We start from the raw sequence: 20,563 nt of genomic DNA, 5'->3' as shown, positions 1-20,563 counted from the left end.
ACCTGCAAAAGTAACTAACTTTTGCTTTCTTCCTTTCTTCTACTCTATTCTGTATTTCAGTAATGCAGATGAGCAGTTTTCAGACTAGTTCTCCAGGCTTAATTGCACGTCAGCACAGTGCAGTCTTTTTTTATCTAGTCACTGGGGCATCCAGTTACCATATAGCCCTCTATCCCCATTTTATAGGGAGCATCTTACTTTGTGACATAAAAATAAGCTTATTCTGAACCCACTTACAGCAAAAGAATGATATTAGAAGCTATTTTTTACCAGTAGATTGACCCCAGGTATCATGGTCTGGCAATAACAGCCTTTGGGAAAAACTGCAGTTTACTGTGCAAATGTATTCTATTTTTCTGCAGGCCTTACCATGCCTTATTACTTTTAAATGATGAGAAGTCATTGCTTAATGAGCTCCCATTGGACTGCTCTCCTGCCCTGGTGAGAGTAATTAAAACTACCTCTGCTGTGAAGAATTTGCAGCAACTGGCTCAAGATGCTGACTTAGCGTTGCTGCAGGTACGGGGAACTGTCAGCGGCAGCTGAAATTCTTTTAAATCACGAGGTGTTTTCTTTCTGTGCGCCAGCGGGTTTCTGTGGTACGTGAGCACATCAGTTCTCTTGGTGTGAGCAGAGCGCACAGAGAAAGCGTGAGCCTTAGAGCGTGGGGAAAGGTTGGAGAAATGAAGGGCAGCAGTGCAGCAACAGCACTCGACAGTCTTACAGCCACATCCAAATCACAGATTGCTGTGGGGTAGCAGGGCTGCCTGGAAGTCTGGAGTTACACTGCCCAGAGCAAGTCCATTAAAGCAGGCTGCTCAGGAACTTGTCTGTTCAAATTCTAAATACCTCCAGGGGTGCCTCCCACAGCCTCTCTGGGCCCTGGTCCAGCGTTTGACCAGCATCAGAGTGAAAAACTTTCCTCATATCTAATGGGAATTTCCCATCTTCCACCTTGTGTGTGTTGCCTCCCGTCCTGTCTCTGTGCCCCTCTGAGAAGAGTGGCTCTGTCTTCTCTGTGCCTTCCTGTTAGGTAGTTAAAATCAGAACAAATACTACTCTTGACTTACACCACAGTGGTCTGTCTTGGTTCTGCCACGTTGATGTCTTGCAAATGGAGGCACCCAAAATGCAAGTGAAAGCTTACAGCTGCCATGGCCAAATATGTTGCTTCCCCTGGATCTGCCAAGATCTTTTCTACTGAAGAGCTCTGAAAGCCTGTGCAAACCTACCTATTGATTTCCCTTATTCTGAAAATTTTTACCGAAGCCTAAAGGAGAGCTTCCCTGGGACTTTGCTGAGTCCTGGGAAGAAGCTCTACTTCAGGCTTCGGCAAAAATTTTGAACCAGGCAGCAGCTCTTTCTGAATGCCTTTCCAGTATTGACAACCAGATTTCAAATCTGAATTGCTCAAGGTGATGTGATGAGCCCTTGAAAAGGGAAGTTTATGCCAGTGAAGGGAGCGAGACTGGCAATCACGTGAGACACGAGGCCACTGAGAGACCACTGTGGAGGACTGCAGTCATTGCGGCCCTTTCCTTGTCGGGCCTGATGGTGATATTAGATGATACAGGAGAGGGGGGAGCCACTCTGTACTTCTCAGGGTTGGTTCAGACCCGGGGATGCAATCTATGCTTTGTGTGACAGTGGAGAAGAACGTGGCTTGTCATCTCACATGCTCCTGGTTGTAGGTCTGGGCCTTCTCTTATTCAAAGGGAAAGATCCTGTTTTGTAATAAAATTTCCAGGTCTGCTTACAGTGGCCTGTGGTGTTGCTTGGTGTTATATAGCTATGGGATGAACTCTGGAAATTCCCTACTGCTTCTGTAGTTTTGTTCTCCACAAAAAAGCAAAGTTAAATGCATCTAATGATACAGGCTGGATTTTATGTCTCATAGACGCTATTTATGTGGCTCTTCCAGAGCCATTAACAACCACTGACTTGTTTAACATATTAAACTACTTTGTGTAACTCATTACTGAAATATCTCAGTGTATTAAAAAGGCAGGGTTGGTTTCCTTTATTTTTGTGTCATAGTAGAGGTCGAGTCTTTTGTTTTATTTTTCATGTATAGCGCTTAATGCATTTTGTGCATAAACAAAAATAGGTTTTTGGGACATGAAAAGTAACTAAACTTCTATTGATACAGATTGAAGAAGTTCCTTTAAGGCAGGAAATACTTAGAAATGTGAAGCGAACCTCTGGAAATTCATAACCTTGTCAAATGCTTTTTGATGTGCCACATGTTATATTAAACCATGAATTTATTCTGAAGGCAGGGTGAAAGAGTGGAACATTTTTCTTTCATTTAATCTCAAACAAGACTTTTCTGTCATTGTATGGAACTCTTGCTGAGTTTCAATTTTGCTTTTGCTCCTCTAATTTTTCCCTGTTTTCTCAATGCAGGTTTTCCAGCTTGCTGCACATCTCGTTTACTGGGGAAAAGCAATTATTATTTATCCGCTGTGTGAAAACAACGTCTACATGCTTTCTCCAAATGCCAGTGTCTGTCTGTAAGTAGAAGGAAAGTGAGTGACTGTAGCAATGAGGTGGTGAGAAGTGCAGATATGCTTTCCTTCCCTGTCTTACTGGATACAGAGTGGGATGTTTCTTCACGTATGGATTTGTTCAGACTGTACAAAACACAGACCATTACATGTGCCTGAACTCGCAAAGCCAGTGTGTGGTGGGGAGGAACATCACAGCAGATCAATATGCTTCTGCAGTGATGTGGGTCTTGGAAGCAATATTTATCCTGTGAAGCTACTTTTAGTATTTTTAGTACGCTTGCTCACCGAATGTCCGTATCAGAAAGGCTGTATGAACCTGAAGCGATATGGAAACATTTACAAAACAACATACTTCATGATTAAGTTAAATAAATGAGTGTTTCATAGGACTGTCTGTGTATCTGGCACATCACCTTAATTTAATCAAAAGTAACAAATCAGGGTAGCGTTGCTATCAGTGTTGTGTTGTTTCACGTGATGGCATTTTATACTGATAGGCCTTCTCGCAGACAGAAGGCGATGCGGCCATTTTGAGAGCAGGCAGCAGCAGTGCAAGGAATATGGAGACAGTGGTGGGTATTTTTGCTCTGCTGAAGATTGGCAACCCTTTCTGTGTTGGATTTGAGATGTTTTTAGAATGTGTGTTGGAACTCAGTTATAGGAAAATAGTTTTAAATCAAAACTTCTGTGATGGAAATATAAAAATAGGGCTGGAAGGGACCCTGAGGTCATTCAGGAACAACTGTGCCTATGTCATATATGGCAGTGCTGTTCTTAGAGACTTTTGTAGATGGAAATGATAAGAAAGACAGTTTTCCTAATATTTAACTTGACTCTCCTTTACTTCTGATCAGTGATACTGCTTGTCCTGTCAGCATAGGCAGGAAGAACCGTCACATCTGCAGCTGCATTTTGCATATGCAAAGATTGAAGATTGTGTGTCTATCCTGCCCATCCCTGTCTTGTCTTGACTGCCTAACCCCTGTTCCTTTGATCAGAGACTGCGCAGGTCTAGACTTTTTATCATTTTTATTTTTCTCCTCTGGATTCCCTTCACATGAACGTTAATGCCAAGATAAAAGCACATATGCTTCTTGCTTACTTTTGCAGGATGGAAAGCGCCATAAACTATCCTTACTGTTTTTCTAGATCACACAGAATATTTCATTTGGGAATTGGCACTTCTGTAATGCTTAAATGGATAAGTGTTATGCTGACCAGCAATATAAAACTGATTTCTGCCTTTACCTCTTTTCTGTAGTTATTCTCCATTAGCAGATGCGTTTTCTTGTCAGTTCCGAGGCCACAACCTGCCGTCGATGCTTTCCAAGTTCTCCCTCCCAGTGTCACTCTCAGAGTTCAAGAATCCACTCGCGCCACCCGTTCAGGAGGTGAGATGGGGAGTGTACACAAGCCCCTTGTTTTCCTGCTAATGAGAGCAAGGAATGGTGTTGCTTCTGGAGTTACGTAGTCAGGAACCTGCTATTGCAGGTTTAGAGGTTGCCAATTACTGTGTTTCTAACCATATGATTTGTTGTTTCATATCCACATGCCAAAAAGCTGTGGGGATGTTCAAGGTGAAGTTGTGTGGATACTCTGCTAGGAAATCACAATCCTAAAAGAAAAATCAGAATGTTTCTTTTTCTTGAGTGATATAGTAGGGAAGACTGAAACTCCATTTGGTCTGTTGAAAACTGTCATAAATTAGTAGGGCTGAGTGCAAGTTTGTGGATTCCTCACAATCACATTTAATTTTATTGTATTCCATCTGCTTTAGGTTCACAATCTGGTTTTAAAAGCAAACTGTCTATTCACTTAGCTTTTGCTATGAAACTGGAATTGTTTAAAGGCTGTTAGAGGAAGTAGACGCAGCATGTAGTCAACAGAAGTCCATGTGTTACAGCATTAGCATTTTAACGTTCAGATTTGGGATAACAATATACGGAGTTTGGATTTGTGAGCTGTTGTTTTGCTTACATATAGATCATGGCTTGCAGCATTTCTGGGAACTGGTGAAATGCAAGAAGGAGCTCAGTGATGTGAGGTCTCCTGGCTGACGCTGTTTTCTTCCCAGATGAAGAAGCCTGGACCTCTGTACACAGCTCATTGTGGCAAAGGAAGCATAGGCAGATTTCTTTAGCTGATTTCTTGCAGTGTTGTTGCTAGCCTTCATACTTTGATAACTTGCTGGCTATACGAATTTAGCCACTGTTCAGATATTGAGAAGATTAACATCAATTGCACACACAGGCACAATTGTGAGAGAAGAATTTGTTGTAATTACAGGTTGGCAGAGATTATGATCGGAGATAAAGATAAGTAATGATGTAGTGTCTAATCCCAATAGTATGTATTGGTCAGTTGCCACCTTGGGAGGCAGGGGAAGAGCAGTTTTACTGTTCTGTCAGTACTTCTCTGTAGTTACAGACAAATCAGTGTCCTGGAAATTGAAGCTGAATTAATGGCATTGATTTTACTCTAGCTGCAGTAGCTTCAGGAGACATTCTCAGTACTCCTTTTAAAATTAATTACTTGCCTTAATACTTCTCCTTCAATACTTTTGGTTGTTCTCAGACGTCCTACTTTTGTTTGAAATACACGAATAGACTCTGCCACTTACTACTGCAGTTATGCCTTGAAACAACAGTGTGTGATCAATGTTTGCCAGAGCTGCTGGAGTGCTAAAACGGCTCTTTTAGAGTGTGCGCCTTCTCTCTGATGCTCACCTGTCTGTGGTGGGGTCCTAAAGGTCAACAGCACCCCTTGTTTTCATCATCCCTTCAGCATGTGTGGAAGGAGGAAGGGTGATGCTGTGATACAGAAGTGCCTTCTACAGTCTGAAAAGAGGAGGTGAGAACTGTGGTTGCAGAAGACTCGGGGCCGCATTGGCAAGACGTGTGCATGAAGATGAAGTAGACCACCCTACACTGGTGGGCTGTTTTGAGTCAGGGCAGGCTTCTTTTTGATAAAGCTAAGTGTGACAGTTCTTGGGGGAGTTTAGACTAGAGAGTGTTTTTTGATGTTTTCATATCGGTGCATTTTCTTCTACTTTGATTTACCTATGTAGAACTATTTGTATTATTGTTTTATTAGGAACTAGCCTTTTAAGAGAGATGAATCCAATCCCTGTCCTGAAGTGGTCAGGCTCCAATTGTAATTAACAGAGATCTAGTTGACAGAACAATTAATCTGATGAAATGTGGGTGGGTTTTTGTTCCACTGTGCGGTGATAAAAAATGCTGTACTCTGAACTGTAAATATTGGCAAATTGGATTTGTTTTGCCTTTGAAAAAAGTTAACAAAGTTGGGACCTTTCACTGTAATTTTGTCCTTTGTTTACATAAGAGGGGATGTGGGGAGTTTTTTGACTTTGAAGATTTTCACTAGTGGTCTGTTATCTTGTGCTTTTCATCATGCTGACTGTACTGTCTCCGTATTACTGAAGGTCATCCGTGCTAGAAGGTCAGTACTGTGGGAAGGGCTGTATTTTCTGCAGAAACTATTATGGTCTCATGGCATCCATCCCCTTTGATTCTTGTCTTAAGCATGGGATTGGCTCCCTCCTTTTGGCATGTGCTTCTGGATGGGCAGAGGATATGGAAGGCATTAATAAAGTCCACAATACAAAATAGGAAAGCTGTTGAAGAGCTCTTCCTCCTGTTTTTATACAAAGCTGTGCTGCTTGATTTGAAAGAGGACAAAGTTATTTTTGTTTGCTTACTGTTACATGGGTGGAATTGCTCCATTCCTTTGAGTAGATAAAAAAAATGTGACACTGGCATTTTTATACTTAGGGTGCTGTGGTATTTTTTGACTGGTAGGAGGTACAAACAACCTGCAATACCCGGAGCAGGGACAAGACTGTCTTGAAAGACGGAGTGCATGTCTACATGCTGTTTTTGGTGTCTGTCTGTCAAGTAGGCAGGAGATGTCTAGTGAGTGGTGTCTGCCAGGACCACTAGTGCTCTCAGCTGTGCCCCATGCTAGAGACAGAATTCTTCTTGAGTCTGTCATCTTGATCTCTTTTCTTGCCTGATGATGAGCAGTATATTGCAGTTGAACTCTGTGGTGGTAGTATATTTATCAGTGGTCTTGTGCTTATAATTTTAAAAGATTTTATTATTTGTGCAGTAATCTGTATGCTAGCTTCCCTCTCTCTGTGTTTAACCTGCCTTGCTTGGATAGCAATATTGCAGCAGCATGAGGATAAGCCTACGCCTACAGCTCAGCTGATCTAACGATATCTTGGTGCTGCTGAGAGGAGGCCCTGGTTTTCCTTTCCACCCTCAGGTGTGTGCACACATGCCTTCCTCCTTTCCCTCTTCCCTTTGCGCTAGAGCTCTGGATCCTGTCCAGCTTGGCTGTTCACTCCACTTGTTTCAGCTGCACTAGCTTTCTACCAGGTTAGCAGGTGGAATTTGCGCAGGGGGAGATCCAGCAAGCTCCAGGGCTGGTGCTGAACAAGGGAGGCATTTCTGCAGCTGGGGATGTGAGTGAGGAAAGCAGAAGCTATTCTCCCCTTTTTCCAGTGGTGAGTTGTCTGTTAGCTCCACCGTGCTGTATGGTGTCACCCGGATTTGCAGCAATCCAGTGCAGCCTGGCAGTGTCCTGAACAGCAGCCAGTTTAGCTCACGCTGCTGGTGCTAGATCTCACCAGGGTGCGGCCATGGGGTGAGGAGATCCTGCGAGCTGATACAATAGGTGAACTCCTCTTCCCTTTCAGTGTTTTTACTGGAAAAGAGACAGTTTGCATCTCCTCTACCCTGACCCCAAAGGAGCCGTCCTTCCTCCTGCTGCCTGTAACTGTTGGTTCCTTCCCTGTGCTCTCCTCTCGCACACGTGGCACAGCTTGATGTGACTGCAGAGCACACCAGAGTGGAGCTCTGGTGCTGTTCAGTGTGGTGCACACCCCTTCATAACCTCCTGTGAAAGCACAGAAACACTCGGTGACCTAAAACCTTTAGGCTGGCACACGTTCATTGATATATGTGTACTAGGCACTGCGGTTGGGGCATGGGAATGCTTTAACCTGCTTTTCAGTGCAAGGCTTTCTTTGCACAATATCAAAGTTTCTTCACTCAGCTACTCTGTGCTAAGTTTCTTTGCAAACCAAGAGAAAGGGATAGTGCTTGTGGCTTTCCCTCATCTGTGCATTATGGCCTCAGCTAGTTCATCTGTTTCAGAAGCAGCTATAACGTCTCTCTAGCCTGCCTTGAGGAACAAGCAGGAGGGATCTTCCCACCCATAAGGTAGGAGTGTACCTAGGTGAATTAGACATCCTGTTTCCTCCCTGCATCCCCTTCACTACACTAGCTCTTTATCACAATGCACATTGTTATTATTATTGTAGTTATCTAGTTCTCCCTTGATGGGGCTAGGATAACTGCGGAAAAAAACAGATGGGAAAGTATGACAGCTGCTGCTGAACAAAATAATGTTTAATTTTTCACTTTTGTTTTAATAAGTCTGGCCATCCTGTTGGGAGTAAGGCACCGGTGGATGAGGCCTCTGCCTTATGCATCCGGAAAACGTGCTGTGCTTTGTGTAACAGCTCGGTGGAAAATGAGCAAGTATGTCAGGGGATGGGAGTGGGAGGAGAGCTGCATGCAAATACTGAATGGGCAGTTGTGTCTTCCCAGAGACACACTGCAAATGTGACTGTTCCGCTGGGCATCTGGAAGGCATTAAGAGTCATGGGAGCTTTTGTTGGCAGCAGTATGGGAGTAATGTTAAGGTGCATTTATATTCAGTTGGACTAGGTATAAAATCAGGGGGTTTTAGTGTGGCAAGTTAAAAAAATATGTCTTTCTACACCTAAATGGAGGGTGTGGTTAAGCTGAGAATTCAAAGCTGTTACCTAATGATTAAAATGGCAATATGAGACAATAAATGTTTTGTCCTACACTAATAGGGGGTCTTTAAAGACTGTTTTCTGTAGAGCAGGGAGAAGTTTTACTAGCTGATCTATTTTCATAAAATAGCGTGGTTTGAATGGTAAAGAAAGGTCATACATTTCAGCAAACATCCATTTACCCCAGCGACTTTGAAGGTGCTGTTCTACTGAGCCAAGGCAGCCCTTAGTTCTCAAGTCTGACTTTGAAGAGTGCACGTGTCAAGTAACTATATAATCCAGACTGGAGAAAGGGGGCTCATATACTTCAGTAGGCAAAACAGGCTGTGTTTTAACTCATATTTTATGGTCATGTAGTAAGAAACAAGCTAGGATTGAGTGCTTCTGGGTTGCTGTTTTCCCTTCCCTTTCCTGAACTTGTTGCTGGTCCCAGTTATCTTGGCGTTTTCCTCAGCTTTTTAGGTCTGGGAAAGAAAACAGCCTTATAAAGTCCTTGCAGGAAATGTGGTTTATTTAACACATTACTCAAGAGTTTTACAAACGCTCCCTTTGGTTCCCAGAGGGAAGAGAATAATGAATGCTGGATCTTGTCCCTCCAAGACTTGGGGCTGAGCTTTCCTCTGACTGTCCCAAACTGCCCAGATGGGCTGACGTATAATGCCCGTGTTTTCAGAAGCTAATACATCTTCTCTGCTTTTGTCAATAAGCACAAAGCGATGTATTGTTACCAACACGTTCCGTTCAGTGCTGCCTCGCATGACAACATGCTCTAACTTTGCCCGGGGCCTGCTGCGCCGTGAGCACGGAGCGGTCCAGATGCTGCAGCAGACAGGACCCTCATACAGCAGACTGGAAAGAGGCAGCATGGGGAGACGGGAAGGATGTAAAGAATATGGATGAAATTTAGAGTTGATTTTTAGTTAAATTAAGCAACAAAAAATGTTTTGTTTTATATTTCCATCATGGTCCTGGTGTTTCAGCCAAGAAAGGCTGGATATAGACTCCTGCCATGCCAGATGATGACAGTGAGTGGAGGCAGTCGTGGGACTGAAGTATATCCTTGCCTGGGAAGCTACTCCCAGCCCTTTTGGCTTCAGCAACGAGCCCAGCTAATCAAGTAGACTGAGACCAAGCATGAAGATAACCCTGTATCTCTGAGGGAGGAAGAGCATTTCCAACAGTCAGCACAGCACAGATGGTGCAGAGAAGCCTCTTCTCCTGCAGACCTGTCTGTAAGCTCCATCAGAGCTCAAGAGGAGCAGATGGAGAATGGATGTAAATTAGGTGTTTGTGTCCAGAAGGACAAGCAGCAGAATGTATTAGCAAAGCTTCTGCTAGACCTTATCTGTGAAAACACTTGCTGCTTTTGGTAAGAAATAGGTTTAAACCTGGAAAAAGTGGAAATGGTGTGAGGCACGTTGGCAGTGATGGCACAAAGCGCACCATTGTGGGCATGGTGCTAGTTGCAGGATGCTGCATTGCTTGGGCTTTTTTCTAGGACTAGATTTTAAGAGGTACCAAATTCTCACTGAAGTCTAGCTTACTATAGAACACTGTCAATGATCATCATTGTCTCTTATCTGGGGATGGTTGTTCAGGCTCACTTCAGTATGGAAGAACAGTTTTCTCTAGTTCTCAGGTTAGTCACAGCCAATCTCCAGCTCTCCCACTTACAGCACAAAGGCAGTTATAAAGCTGTAACACCACTTTTGCCTGGCTTCTTGTTCCACTGAGCCACAGCTGCTGGCTCAGGGGTGGCTTTCTAGATATTTACACAAGAGCGTAGAGGTGAAGGTGCATACGCAGGATTAGAGTGTGTTGGATAAGACTTTCCACGCACATGGAGCTGTAAAAAAAGCAACTGGCTATTATTTTAATTCATGAAACCACCAAAGTGACCAGTGGAGGTTGGTCTAGGTCAGGCCCTGCCCAGCAGATTCTGCAGGTCCGGTAGAGCCTGTCTTACTGTCTCCTTGAATTGCCTTGGATTTTTCCAGAGTTATTTTGTGCTGTGAAATGTGCAGACCTCTTTCATTTGATGTGAAACTAGCTAATCAGACATCACTGTGTGCCAACAGGTTGGAAATTTAAGTAAAATATATGAGACATCTTTCCATCCAGGCCTGCATTTGGAAGGAAGGTTTTTAGCAACGTAATCACTGGAGTAAGCCTCCTCTCTCTTTCAGGCTGATTTCAGATGTTAGCAAAGCACTATGCATTTGGTATCTTTTGCCAACTTTACTCGTCTTTAGATTTTCTATTAAACATGTAAAATGAATTATGGCTTTTCTAAAAAAGATGTTTGAAGGCGATCCCAGATAATATGTATTAACATTAAAATCCATTCAGCCCCCAAAAGTGGTAATCCCTGAAAAGACAGGGTGTGGGTCTGTCTGCAAACAGAAGATGTTTCTTTTGTGATTTGATAGCAGAGGAGGAACTGAGAATTACAAGATTTATGGAAAAAGGAAAATTATGTGGGCTGATGAACTTCAGTTTGGGGCTTTTATTGAGATTTGGCCTGTTATCCTGATGATTAATACAGCAGAGCCAGCTTCCTTCTCAGAGTCTGAGCTCATTCTGCATGTGTTTCTCTCACCAAAACAGTGTTGGTTGCTATGAAATCCCCAAACAGCTTTTGTCAGTGAATCAGTGTTTTCAGAGCCATTAGCTATGGGAAGGGTTGCCTGCAGTGATATGAAAAGGCTTTTTGTGCAGAAATTCAGACACGGTGATGTGTTTTGAATGCTCCTTCAAAACTCCTGAAAATAGGCCATGCCAAGAACCTACAAATGCTTGTCCCTCACTCTGCCCACTGTTTTCAGCATCGCTCTGGGGACATTGTGCAGGTCTTCAGCTGCTGGAATACAAAGGTGTTGCACATGTTTGTTTAATATGAGCGTCATCTCTTGGAGCTCCTGAAACTCTTGCCTGTCTGCACCCTAAAAAACCAGACGCCTTTGTAAGCTTAGCCTGTCCTATTATTGCAGAGGAATGGTGAGCAAATGGGGGATATTAACCCTTTGCATTGCGAGGGGACTCCTTGGCAGCAGCAGGCTGCTGTCTCTTGCCAAGGTTTCTGGTGCTGTTAGCACTGTTTCTGTATCGCTGAGTCCTGGCAGGGCTCTGATCTCCAGAGTCTCTCCCATGGTTATGCAGCAATTTCTCATCTGACAGCAAATGGCTCCTACTTCTGGGCACCTGTCTTGGTTGCTTCAGCTCTGCCCCATCACCCTGCCCTCTCCTTGGGTTTCTGGGGGAAGCTGTACTTTAATCTGACCACTCTGGGATTAACCCTTCGGTGATTACTGATTTTAGTGGGCTTTTTGTAGAAACCAGCAAACTGGTCTCAGGGCTCACGCTGTTGGGCTATGGGCATCAGGGCCTGCATCCGGTTGACTCATTTTCCATGCCTTGTCTCTCAGAAGGAAGACTATCCCATTTTTGTAGCACCTACTAAACATGTTTTGTTAAAAGAAGATGGAACAGCTCCAGGTGGGCTTGTATGGCTGAAGCCATATGTGGTGAGGGCGGTCAGCTGCTCTGCTAGAACGTGGCAATGCTGGAGCTATGGCAAGGGGCAGGGCTGGTTCGTTTGAGGACACTGGCTGTGGTGGTCAGTGTTGCATAAAGATACGTTGATCATTAAAGGCTTGATTACAGCCTGAGCACCCACAGAGGCTTTGGGTGTGATGAACGTGTGTGCCTGGTCACCTTTTTATGATTGGAGAAGAGATAAAACTGTTGTGTGTGGGGGAAAGCATTTCTCCTTGTGACTCCTTAGTCACAAAGCTTAACCTTTGTGCATTGTTTTCCTCCTGTGTTTTATTTCACGGTTGTTTAATACCTCATTTCTCACTCTGCAGACTCAGCTCATTCAGATGGTGATATGGATGCTCCAACACCGGCTTCTTATTCAGCTTCACACTTATGTCTGTCTGATGGTGCCACCAAATGAGGAGGATTTCCGAGCCCAAGATGAAGACATGCCCTTTACTGCCAGAGTTGGAGGCCGAAGTTTAAGCACCCCCAACGCTCTCAGCTTTGGCTCTCCAAGTATGAGCACACTTTTCTCTGCTGTTCAGAGTACAGCCCACTTCTAGAGCTTCCCTTAGTGATGCCTAGGGTAATCAGGCCTTGGTTGTCTTTGCTGGAGTGCTTACTAATTAGGTCCAGCCCTTCTTAAATTTAGAGCTGGGCATTGGTGAAAGTCCTAAGGGCTATTAGACCTTAAATTCTTGTTTTTAAAAAGAAGTAGTGCTTTGTAATTTGCCAAGTTCTCATTTGGTCATGTAAAGTATCAGAGGTACTTCTGTTTTTTTGAAGCAACTTCCTACTTCCTTGCTATACTCAAAAGTAACTGCCATGTTCCTCTGGCTGCACCACTGTTACTGCATGAACCTTGGTTTTCAGGAGAGAAGGACAATTGTGACAATTTGTTTCAAACAGCATTGATTTCTGTGGGCTGTAGAGCCACCTAAGGAGATGCAGAGCCAGCTGTCTTTCTCAATCACAATCAATCTCATCACAAATGGTTGATTTCTGTTTGTCTCCTGATTTCTTTAATCTCCTCAATGCCATTCTTCAGGGTGATTCCAGGAAAACATTTTTTCGGGGTAAAAATCATACAATGCTGAAATCCCCAAACTTTCCTGTCTCTGCTGCTATGAGCAACATTCTCAGAACGCTACTGGGGTTGGATATCAAGAGAGATTCTCTGTACAACTTTCAGCTTTACAGAAGTCATGAATTAGGGCAGAAATCTTGGAACATGAGTCAGATCAGTCTGCGATCTGCTTATTCTGGCTCACTCACAAGAGGATATTGCTTCTTGGCCTTTCTTTCTGCTTGCTCCCACCTTCTGTGCTGTTAGGCTTTTCATGTTACCACTTCACGGTATTCCAGCACTGCTGGCTGGGAATTTTCTTTTCAGTGTTTTTTATGGACTGTTTATGGTCTCCAGAAGTACAATTTTCCACACAAATTGATGCCTTCGTTGAAACATTTGACTTTCCCATTGAGAAAATCGCTGTGTTGTCATATGACTAATTGCAGATACATGTAGCATTTCAAGAGCCACTTTCTTTGCTCTACAAATCTGAAGGGATTATTTGGAAAGACTGTATAGAAACAGCCTGAATTGATAATCTTTGCATCATTATGCTGAGGAATATAAAAATTATGTGTCTCTTTCTCTCTTCCCCTGATAGCTAGTAGTGATGACATGACTCTGACAAGCCCTAGCATGGATAATTCTAGTGCTGAGTTGATACCTGGTGGGGACTCACCCCTAAATAAAAGGATGACGGAGAATCTCCTAGCAAGCTTGTTGGAACACGAGCGGGAAGCTATCCTTAATGTCCCTGCTGCCCAAAATCCAGAAGATCTTCGCATGTTTGCAAGGTAAGAAATGAGGAGTGCAGAATGTAATCTTTTTTTTCTTATCCTTGTTGTTTTATTGAAGGCTTGGTGTGGACTCAGCAAATCCTGTTAGCTTGGGATTTTGGAGGATAAATTCTTTCGGGTTTGTTCCCCTTACACCTATTTCATCTGTGCACATCAGTTTTTGACAAAAACTAATGTACGTGTCACAAGAACACTTGTTAACAAAGAGTCCTAGATGTGTGAAGGAGCATCAGGGCGTATGGTTGGACAACACGGACTTCACTGTTTGCCTGCCAGTTTTCCTGAGTCCACACATGGTAGTTATAAAACTGCATAGCCTGAAAAAACCTTCTAAGCTTGCAAAGCAAAGACCCAGTCATGCTGATGCTGTCATTCTGTGTCCGTTGCTATTTCCAAGCCAGCTATCCTGTATTTTAAGGTTTGTAAACTCCATGCAAATATGAGACAGAGACAAAGAGCATAAGACACAAAGCCAGCCTGAATACTTCTACAGACCAGTCTACAAACATTTCAAGGTCTGTTCTGCGGAGATGAGCTGCTCGTTACGTTAGGTTAGTTAGGTTAAAGTCATTAGGATGTGTGATTAGTAGCACACAGTTTTGTTACAAATTTCAACACAACAAAATACACAAGATGTGGTTCTGCACATGGTAAAAAGCAGAATAGCTTCCTAACCAGCCATCTGGGAAAAAGGTGTGGGGGAAAATACTTTTTCTTCCTAAGCATTTCAAAACACAGTGGCATCACTGGAATGCAGCTTTCACTGGTTTTCATACTTGTAGAGCAGAAAACCACCTGAGGCAAGTACTGCAGCTTTTTCTATACTTCCCACATTCAGTTGGTAGTCCCCTGAAAACCCGGGTCTTGCCCTAGGATAAATATAGTCAAGTAGCCTAGAGAAACTAATTGCAAGAAAATGTTTTTCTTGTCTGTGTCAAAGTTTGCAGCTGTGCTCTGCTCGGGTGTTTTCATAGAGCTCTCCCAAGCTTGCGGGTAGTTACTGCTGAGTTACTTGTCTTCTCCATCTTCTGTAAACTGTTCAGAGGATATTCTGATTGAGAGGCAACACTTTGGCCATTTGGGAACTTTGAAATGTTTTTGCCTCATTACCAGTTAAGCCATTACCAGTGAGAAAGGCAAGTAAAAACAAAATCATAACTGGTGATATCTTAAGACTGAATTTGTGGGGGACGCTTTGGACCAGTTTAGTGGCAGTGCAGATTCTTAGATATCCTAGGGAGAGGAAAGGAATTCATGATTGCTCCCCTGTCACTTCCCTCATCTGGGTAAAACAGCCATTTGAAAGCTTTGGAATTGCAGATGCAAAAAATTACTTTGATTTCTTCATAAAATCAGTTGCCGTAACCAGGCAGCTGTCTGAATGATGTTTATTTTGCAGTTTGCTTGTGCACCAGGTTCTTCTGCAGATCCCCAGGATGGCTTTGCTAAGTCTGAATTTCCATTCTACTATAGATTGAATTGACAGCAGCATAGCTTACTTTTAAGTCAACAACGAGGAAGAGAGAAGATACGATAAACAAATGGGTCCTGTGGGTAGGATGCTGGAGTGTACCCATAGAAATGTTTATGCAAGACACTCTTGGTTACTGGTGGCTTTATGAGACACCATAACTTGGAGGTTGTGGGTGTATTTTCTCTCATTTCGTGCCATAAACCATCAGAGATAAATGTCTTCTGGGTAAACCTATTGCTCTTAATGATAGTGTAAACAATTGTGGAGAAGTGAATGAGCTGATGTCCCTCATTACCCTAATCCAGGTTACTGTGCCAGCTTCGTTTTGAGGAATAGCAGCCTAATGAGGGCTGTGCTCTGGCAAATAGCTCTGCTGTATCAGCTGCCTCCTAGAACAAACTCCTGCTATAAATGCATAGTTAGTGCACTAAATGTACTCCAACTGCCCTTCCAAGTGTAGTTGTGTGTGCACACAAAGGGATGGGCTATTTTCAGCAGAGCAGTAAAGTTTGTCCTGATACATTTTCTTGTGTCTATGCCTCTGAACGCCTGTTACTCATTAAACAGATGGCAGAAAGAGCTTGTGCCTGTCCATTGCTATGCACAGCTGGTATTTGCAAGACAGAAACCTGAAGGGGAAATAAGGAATAGTGAAGCTTGGCTTCAGCACTGGCTGCATTAACCCTCATTACATTGAATAGGAATTGAAATCCAAGTTCTTTACTTAGGTGCTGCTGGTGGAGGGTTGGCATGTACTTCCAGAAGTAAACTTAAGGAGGAGACAAGTTTTTTTTTGAGCTAAATCTTCGGTAATGTACACAAAGTGTTCCTCACTGCACATTAATCAGTGCTTTTAAAGGCAGTTTGAGGCTTCACTCATGGCTTCTCTTCCAAGCCATGGCTGTGGAGTCCTTTCAGGATGCTTTTTCTTGCTCTTAGATTGGGAAATGGAGACCTTTTACACCACTGAGGAATGCTTATTGGTGGCACTAAGCTGTGGACAGTTCTCCATTTTCAAGCAGTGCTGGTGGAAGGGTTATCTCCTTGGCCAGAAATAAGCTAATTTTATTTGAACGACTAGTGTGAGATAATGCTTTTTTTTTAGTTTTTAAGAACACTACACTGCTGTTAGATGGGCAGCTCCTATAACTTAAAGAGGGGAGAACAGTGATGAGCAATGGAAAGCAATAATCTTCCATCACTGGATCTGGATCTGCACATCTGTCAACAGACACATCCGTGCAGCTTCAGAGGCACTCAAATGCAGTGTTACTGCCCCAAGAAGTGCCATCTTATGTCCTGTTTGGGTCCTATAAATGTTCATTGCCCAAAAAGGCAAAGGTAGTGCCCATCTTCACTGGAGCTGTGAGCCCCAAGTTACAGTTTTGTAGACTCTAGTTGGATTTTTGGGAAAACTTCTTCCCTGGGAGGGCAGTGCAGCCCAGGACAGATTACCCAGGCATGTGGGGGGATTTTCATCCTTAGAGGGTTTCAGAGCTTGGCTAGAAAAAGCTACAGCATTGGCAACAGTCCTGCTGGAGCAGGATGCTGGACGGGACTTTGGAGGTGTCTTCCAGCCGGCATTTTTGTGATATTCTTTAATATCCTCTCTAACTTTTATTGGAGTGGAAAATATTTCATCTTGACCGGTTACAAATCCAGACTCTTTTTGCATATAGGATGGATTTATTTATTGGAAAACTGCTTAGTCTGTGTTGCTGTTGAAAGCCAGTTTGTAATCATTTGCACGGGAGACAGCTGGGCCAGGAGATGGGCGCATGGGCAATCACAGTGAGCAGCTTTATAAAGGGAGAGAATACGTAGCTTTTAAAATCTTTTTCGAAGTCACTTTTTGAACAGTGATACAAGTTATAAGATGCAAAAATTTCTGTTAATACCTCATGGAATGGTCTGGTTTTGACACATACACACACAAACCGACGCTGTCCCTGCTGATGGCTGCTTCTCAGTGCACACTGGTTGCCGTCGGCCCAGGGGAGGAAGCCAGTTGGCCTGATTTAAATACCCAGTGGGAGATAGTGCAAAAGGCAAATGCACAGCCCGGCTAGTGGAAAGGTAAATATGGCTGGAGCTTGTCCGTCTGTTGTTTGTTTGTACTGCAGGTAGAGACGTAGCAATAATGTTCTACAGAATGGTGTCAACTTGAGAGCTGGCGGATGCACATCAAAGCAGAAGGGAGCCTGCAGCGTGCTGGGGGCTGCACAGCCCCAGGCTGCCTGCAGGGATGAGGCAGTGAGGTTCCTGGCTCCGAGCCTACATACAGGTGTTTGGGGAACAAGAGAGGGGTGAGAGGAGGGACATGGCAAATCGGGGAGCAGAGAAACCCAAATGGCAGTGGACTAGAGGTGACGCCCACTCTGGGCACTGTAGAAGGAGGGTGTGATGGAGGGAGACTCGTTGCACAGTGGCTCCTGTCCAGTCACCCATGAAGGGTGATGGGTGCCAGGAGTGCTGAGCCTGAGCAGCGGAAGGCAGCCAGGCAAACGCCAGTCCTTCAGGGAGAGCACAAGAGGCCCCATCCCACTGTCATGTGAAAATAGGCAGGAATGCTCTGAGGGATATTCGGTGTCTTTTGAGGGCTGTTCCTGCATGAGGACTGTATGAATGAATTGGAAAACAGATCTTGTCATCTCCCCTCATTTTTACTGTCAGTTGGCATGAAGCAGCAGCCCAGCATATTCCCAAACTGCAGATGGGTATGGAAACATGAGCAAAAGCTGCTGAAGCGCAGAGCACAGTGTGCTGTGTAACACATGCGGACGCACATCTGGCTGCGGAGCTGGGGAAGTGATTCTGGCATATGCGTTCAGGCCTTGACGGGTAGAAGTATTTGAGTGAAGTGTGCGGTACGGTTCCTGCGATTGGGAGACTGTCAAGACAATTAAGAGACTGACTGAGCAGCAAACTCAAGCTTCATCAGGAGGGCTGGCTTGGTGGTACGGCTCTGAAGGCTCTCGGGGAGCAGGTCCTCGGCCATCAGGGACTTGCTGCAGTGCAGAGGCTGCAGCAGTTTGTCTTAGACCCTGCCGTGACTGGCGGTGCAGGGCTGAGCTTATCAGATGGCTGTAGCATGTTGGTGGCCAGCAAAGGGGTATCGGTGCTGTTTCTGTTTAAAGAGAACTGTAAATTTAAGAAGCCAGTGTGGTTTGAGCTTAGGCTTCAGGGTTTTCGCTCCCTTTGGGGGCTTTACAATACCCAGAGCTTCTCTGGGGTGCGTGTCACCAAAATGTCCATCTCCCTGTTGTGACTGCTCCACCTAACCCAAACCGACCGAACCTCAAGAGTGCATGACCTGTAGTTACCAAGCTCCTTGGGCTGCTGTGAGGGAAAATACACTCTTCATTCTAAAAGCAGGTGTAGGTACCTAGGCCTCTGATGTGGAGCTGTGACAGAAGGGTGTTGTAGACCCAGCTAAGAGAGGACAGAAATAAATCTGCCACATCCTGACTTCTCAAGGCTTGTTGGCACTTGTGGTTTCTTGCTTTCTGGAGTTAAAACTATGTTGAAAATTGATAATCATCTCAGGAAAAGCCCCAGGCTAGGAAACCTTTTAGTACAAGGAAGACCTTTGCAAAGCTCCAAAGCACGGGGAGTCCCCTGGTTTTGCAGGGGATTTCTCTGCTAGGCACGCCTAAGGTAAGAACTCATTTAATTCACTTCATTTTTCATGTAAATGAGGGACACAACCCAAACACCTTCTGCTTTGCATCCCAGGGGAGAGGAAACCTTGAGGGTGGCAGTGTCAGTTCTTGTTGCATGCACTCGCTTTTGGCCCACGTGCCTCCCTTGCTCTCCTTCCCCACAGGCTGCTGCACTATTTCCGAGGCCGACACCATTTGGAGGAGATCATGTACAACGAGAACATGCGTCGCTCCCAGCTGCTGATGCTGTTTGACAAATTCCGCAGCGTGCTGGTGGTGACCAGCCACGAGGACCCCGTGATTTCAGTTTTTCAGTCTCTCTTAAAGTGACTCTACTGGCAAAGGAAGGGAACCTGCTACAGGCTCCACACTGATAGTCTAAAAGATGCCTAAAAACTAAAGGAGGTGATTTCAATTCCTTCTTGCCGTGTGACATAGAGCAGGTTCTTCCTCCTCCGTGCCTTGCTTTCCCATCTGCTCCCTGTGGCGACAGCCGGGGCCGGTCTGTGGGCTCGGGGCCTGCTGCAGGACAGCACACGCTTGCTCAGCCTGGATTCCTGCTGTGCCACGTTCACAGCACGGGAGCTGCTGGTTCACAGCCCTTCCCTGACCCTGCTCCCTCCCCATGGCTCCCGAGAGTGGGCCAAGATGTCCACTGCAGTACTTCACCTGTGGGTGGATGCTGGTGCATCAGAAGCGCTTCCTCTGCTCTCCAACAACGTCACTGCTGGGTCATTCCGCCGCGAGCACCGTTTGTGAGCAGCCTGTCCCCATGGCAGAGCGCACGCGGCCTCTGCTCAAGGGCAGCATGGAGTTGGCCTGGCTTTTAGGGAAGTGTCCCTGGGCGCCGAGGAATTCTGTTTGATTGTTGTTATCTGGCAGCAGTGAGGACAGAGGTAGGAAGGCAAAGTATCACAAGTAAACAGTTTCATGAATGAGAATGACTCGCTCATTGTGTTACAGCTTATTTCCTCTCCCGGGTATCCTTATTACTAAGTGTCTATTGTCACATGGCTGTCACCAAGCAGCCCATGTGTTTGTGGGTTTTCAGGGTTTCCAGTTTTTGACTGAGGGTGGGGAGCTTGGTTGTGGAGCAGAACTGAAATTAGCTGGCCAAGCTGCAAGTGCACAGATGTGTTGGTTCCACACAGCCAGAGGCTGGTGCTGAGGGCACTCAGACTCATCCCCCAGGGCTTGTTTTGTTCGTCCATTCCCCTCGCTGCAAGGATGGCTGTGGCTGCAGGGAACCAGACGGGGAACCTGGCCTGGGTTAAAGCTCTCCAGCTGAAAACCAAGATCCAGGTCTGTACGTGGCAGCTTCAGGACTGTTCCTCCCGCTGTGCTGGGGACAGCAGGAGCTTATGCCACCTCCCCCCATCCTGCGTGAGGCCACCGGTCCCCACAGCGGTCACTGCTCTGTGCTGTGCACCCGGGAAGGGGGGGACACACCTTCACCTCCATGGTGGTGGCTTCCAAGGCTGCGTGGTGTTAAAAGACTGCCAGGCTCCTCCTTAAGACCCTCCCTTACACCACACACACAAGCTGGAGTTTTTCCCAGAGTTTCAGGCTCTCGCAGAGCAGCTTCACTTGCCCACGCAAACTGGGTTAAACTGTGAGCTTTACGTTAACTTACCGACCACCAGCAAGGCACAGTTGTGCC

General features: G+C 45.0%; 1 protein-coding gene across 10 annotated transcripts in view; it reads left to right on the top strand.

Annotated features, from left to right (window-relative positions):
* NPRL3 (NPR3 like, GATOR1 complex subunit) overlaps positions 1-19,844 on the top strand; it is a 45,452-nt gene extending 25,608 nt beyond the window's left edge. For all 10 annotated transcript variants that reach the window (XM_074840816.1, XM_074840815.1, XM_074840814.1 and 7 more), the window contains 6 exons: positions 363-519; positions 2,407-2,513; positions 3,772-3,901; positions 12,228-12,417; positions 13,572-13,764; positions 19,068-19,844. In XM_074840816.1, coding sequence (XP_074696917.1) covers positions 363-519; positions 2,407-2,513; positions 3,772-3,901; positions 12,228-12,417; positions 13,572-13,764; positions 19,068-19,233 — 943 coding nt within the window. In that variant the 3' untranslated portion in view covers positions 19,234-19,844. The remainder of the gene's footprint in view (positions 1-362; positions 520-2,406; positions 2,514-3,771; positions 3,902-12,227; positions 12,418-13,571; positions 13,765-19,067) is intronic.
* Positions 19,845-20,563: the final 719 nt, after the last annotated feature.

The sequence above is a fragment of the Strix aluco genome, chromosome 15, assembly GCF_031877795.1.
Source record: "Strix aluco isolate bStrAlu1 chromosome 15, bStrAlu1.hap1, whole genome shotgun sequence".
Taxonomy (NCBI): Eukaryota; Metazoa; Chordata; class Aves; order Strigiformes; family Strigidae; genus Strix; species Strix aluco.
This window is presented reverse-complemented; position numbering and strand designations above follow the sequence as displayed.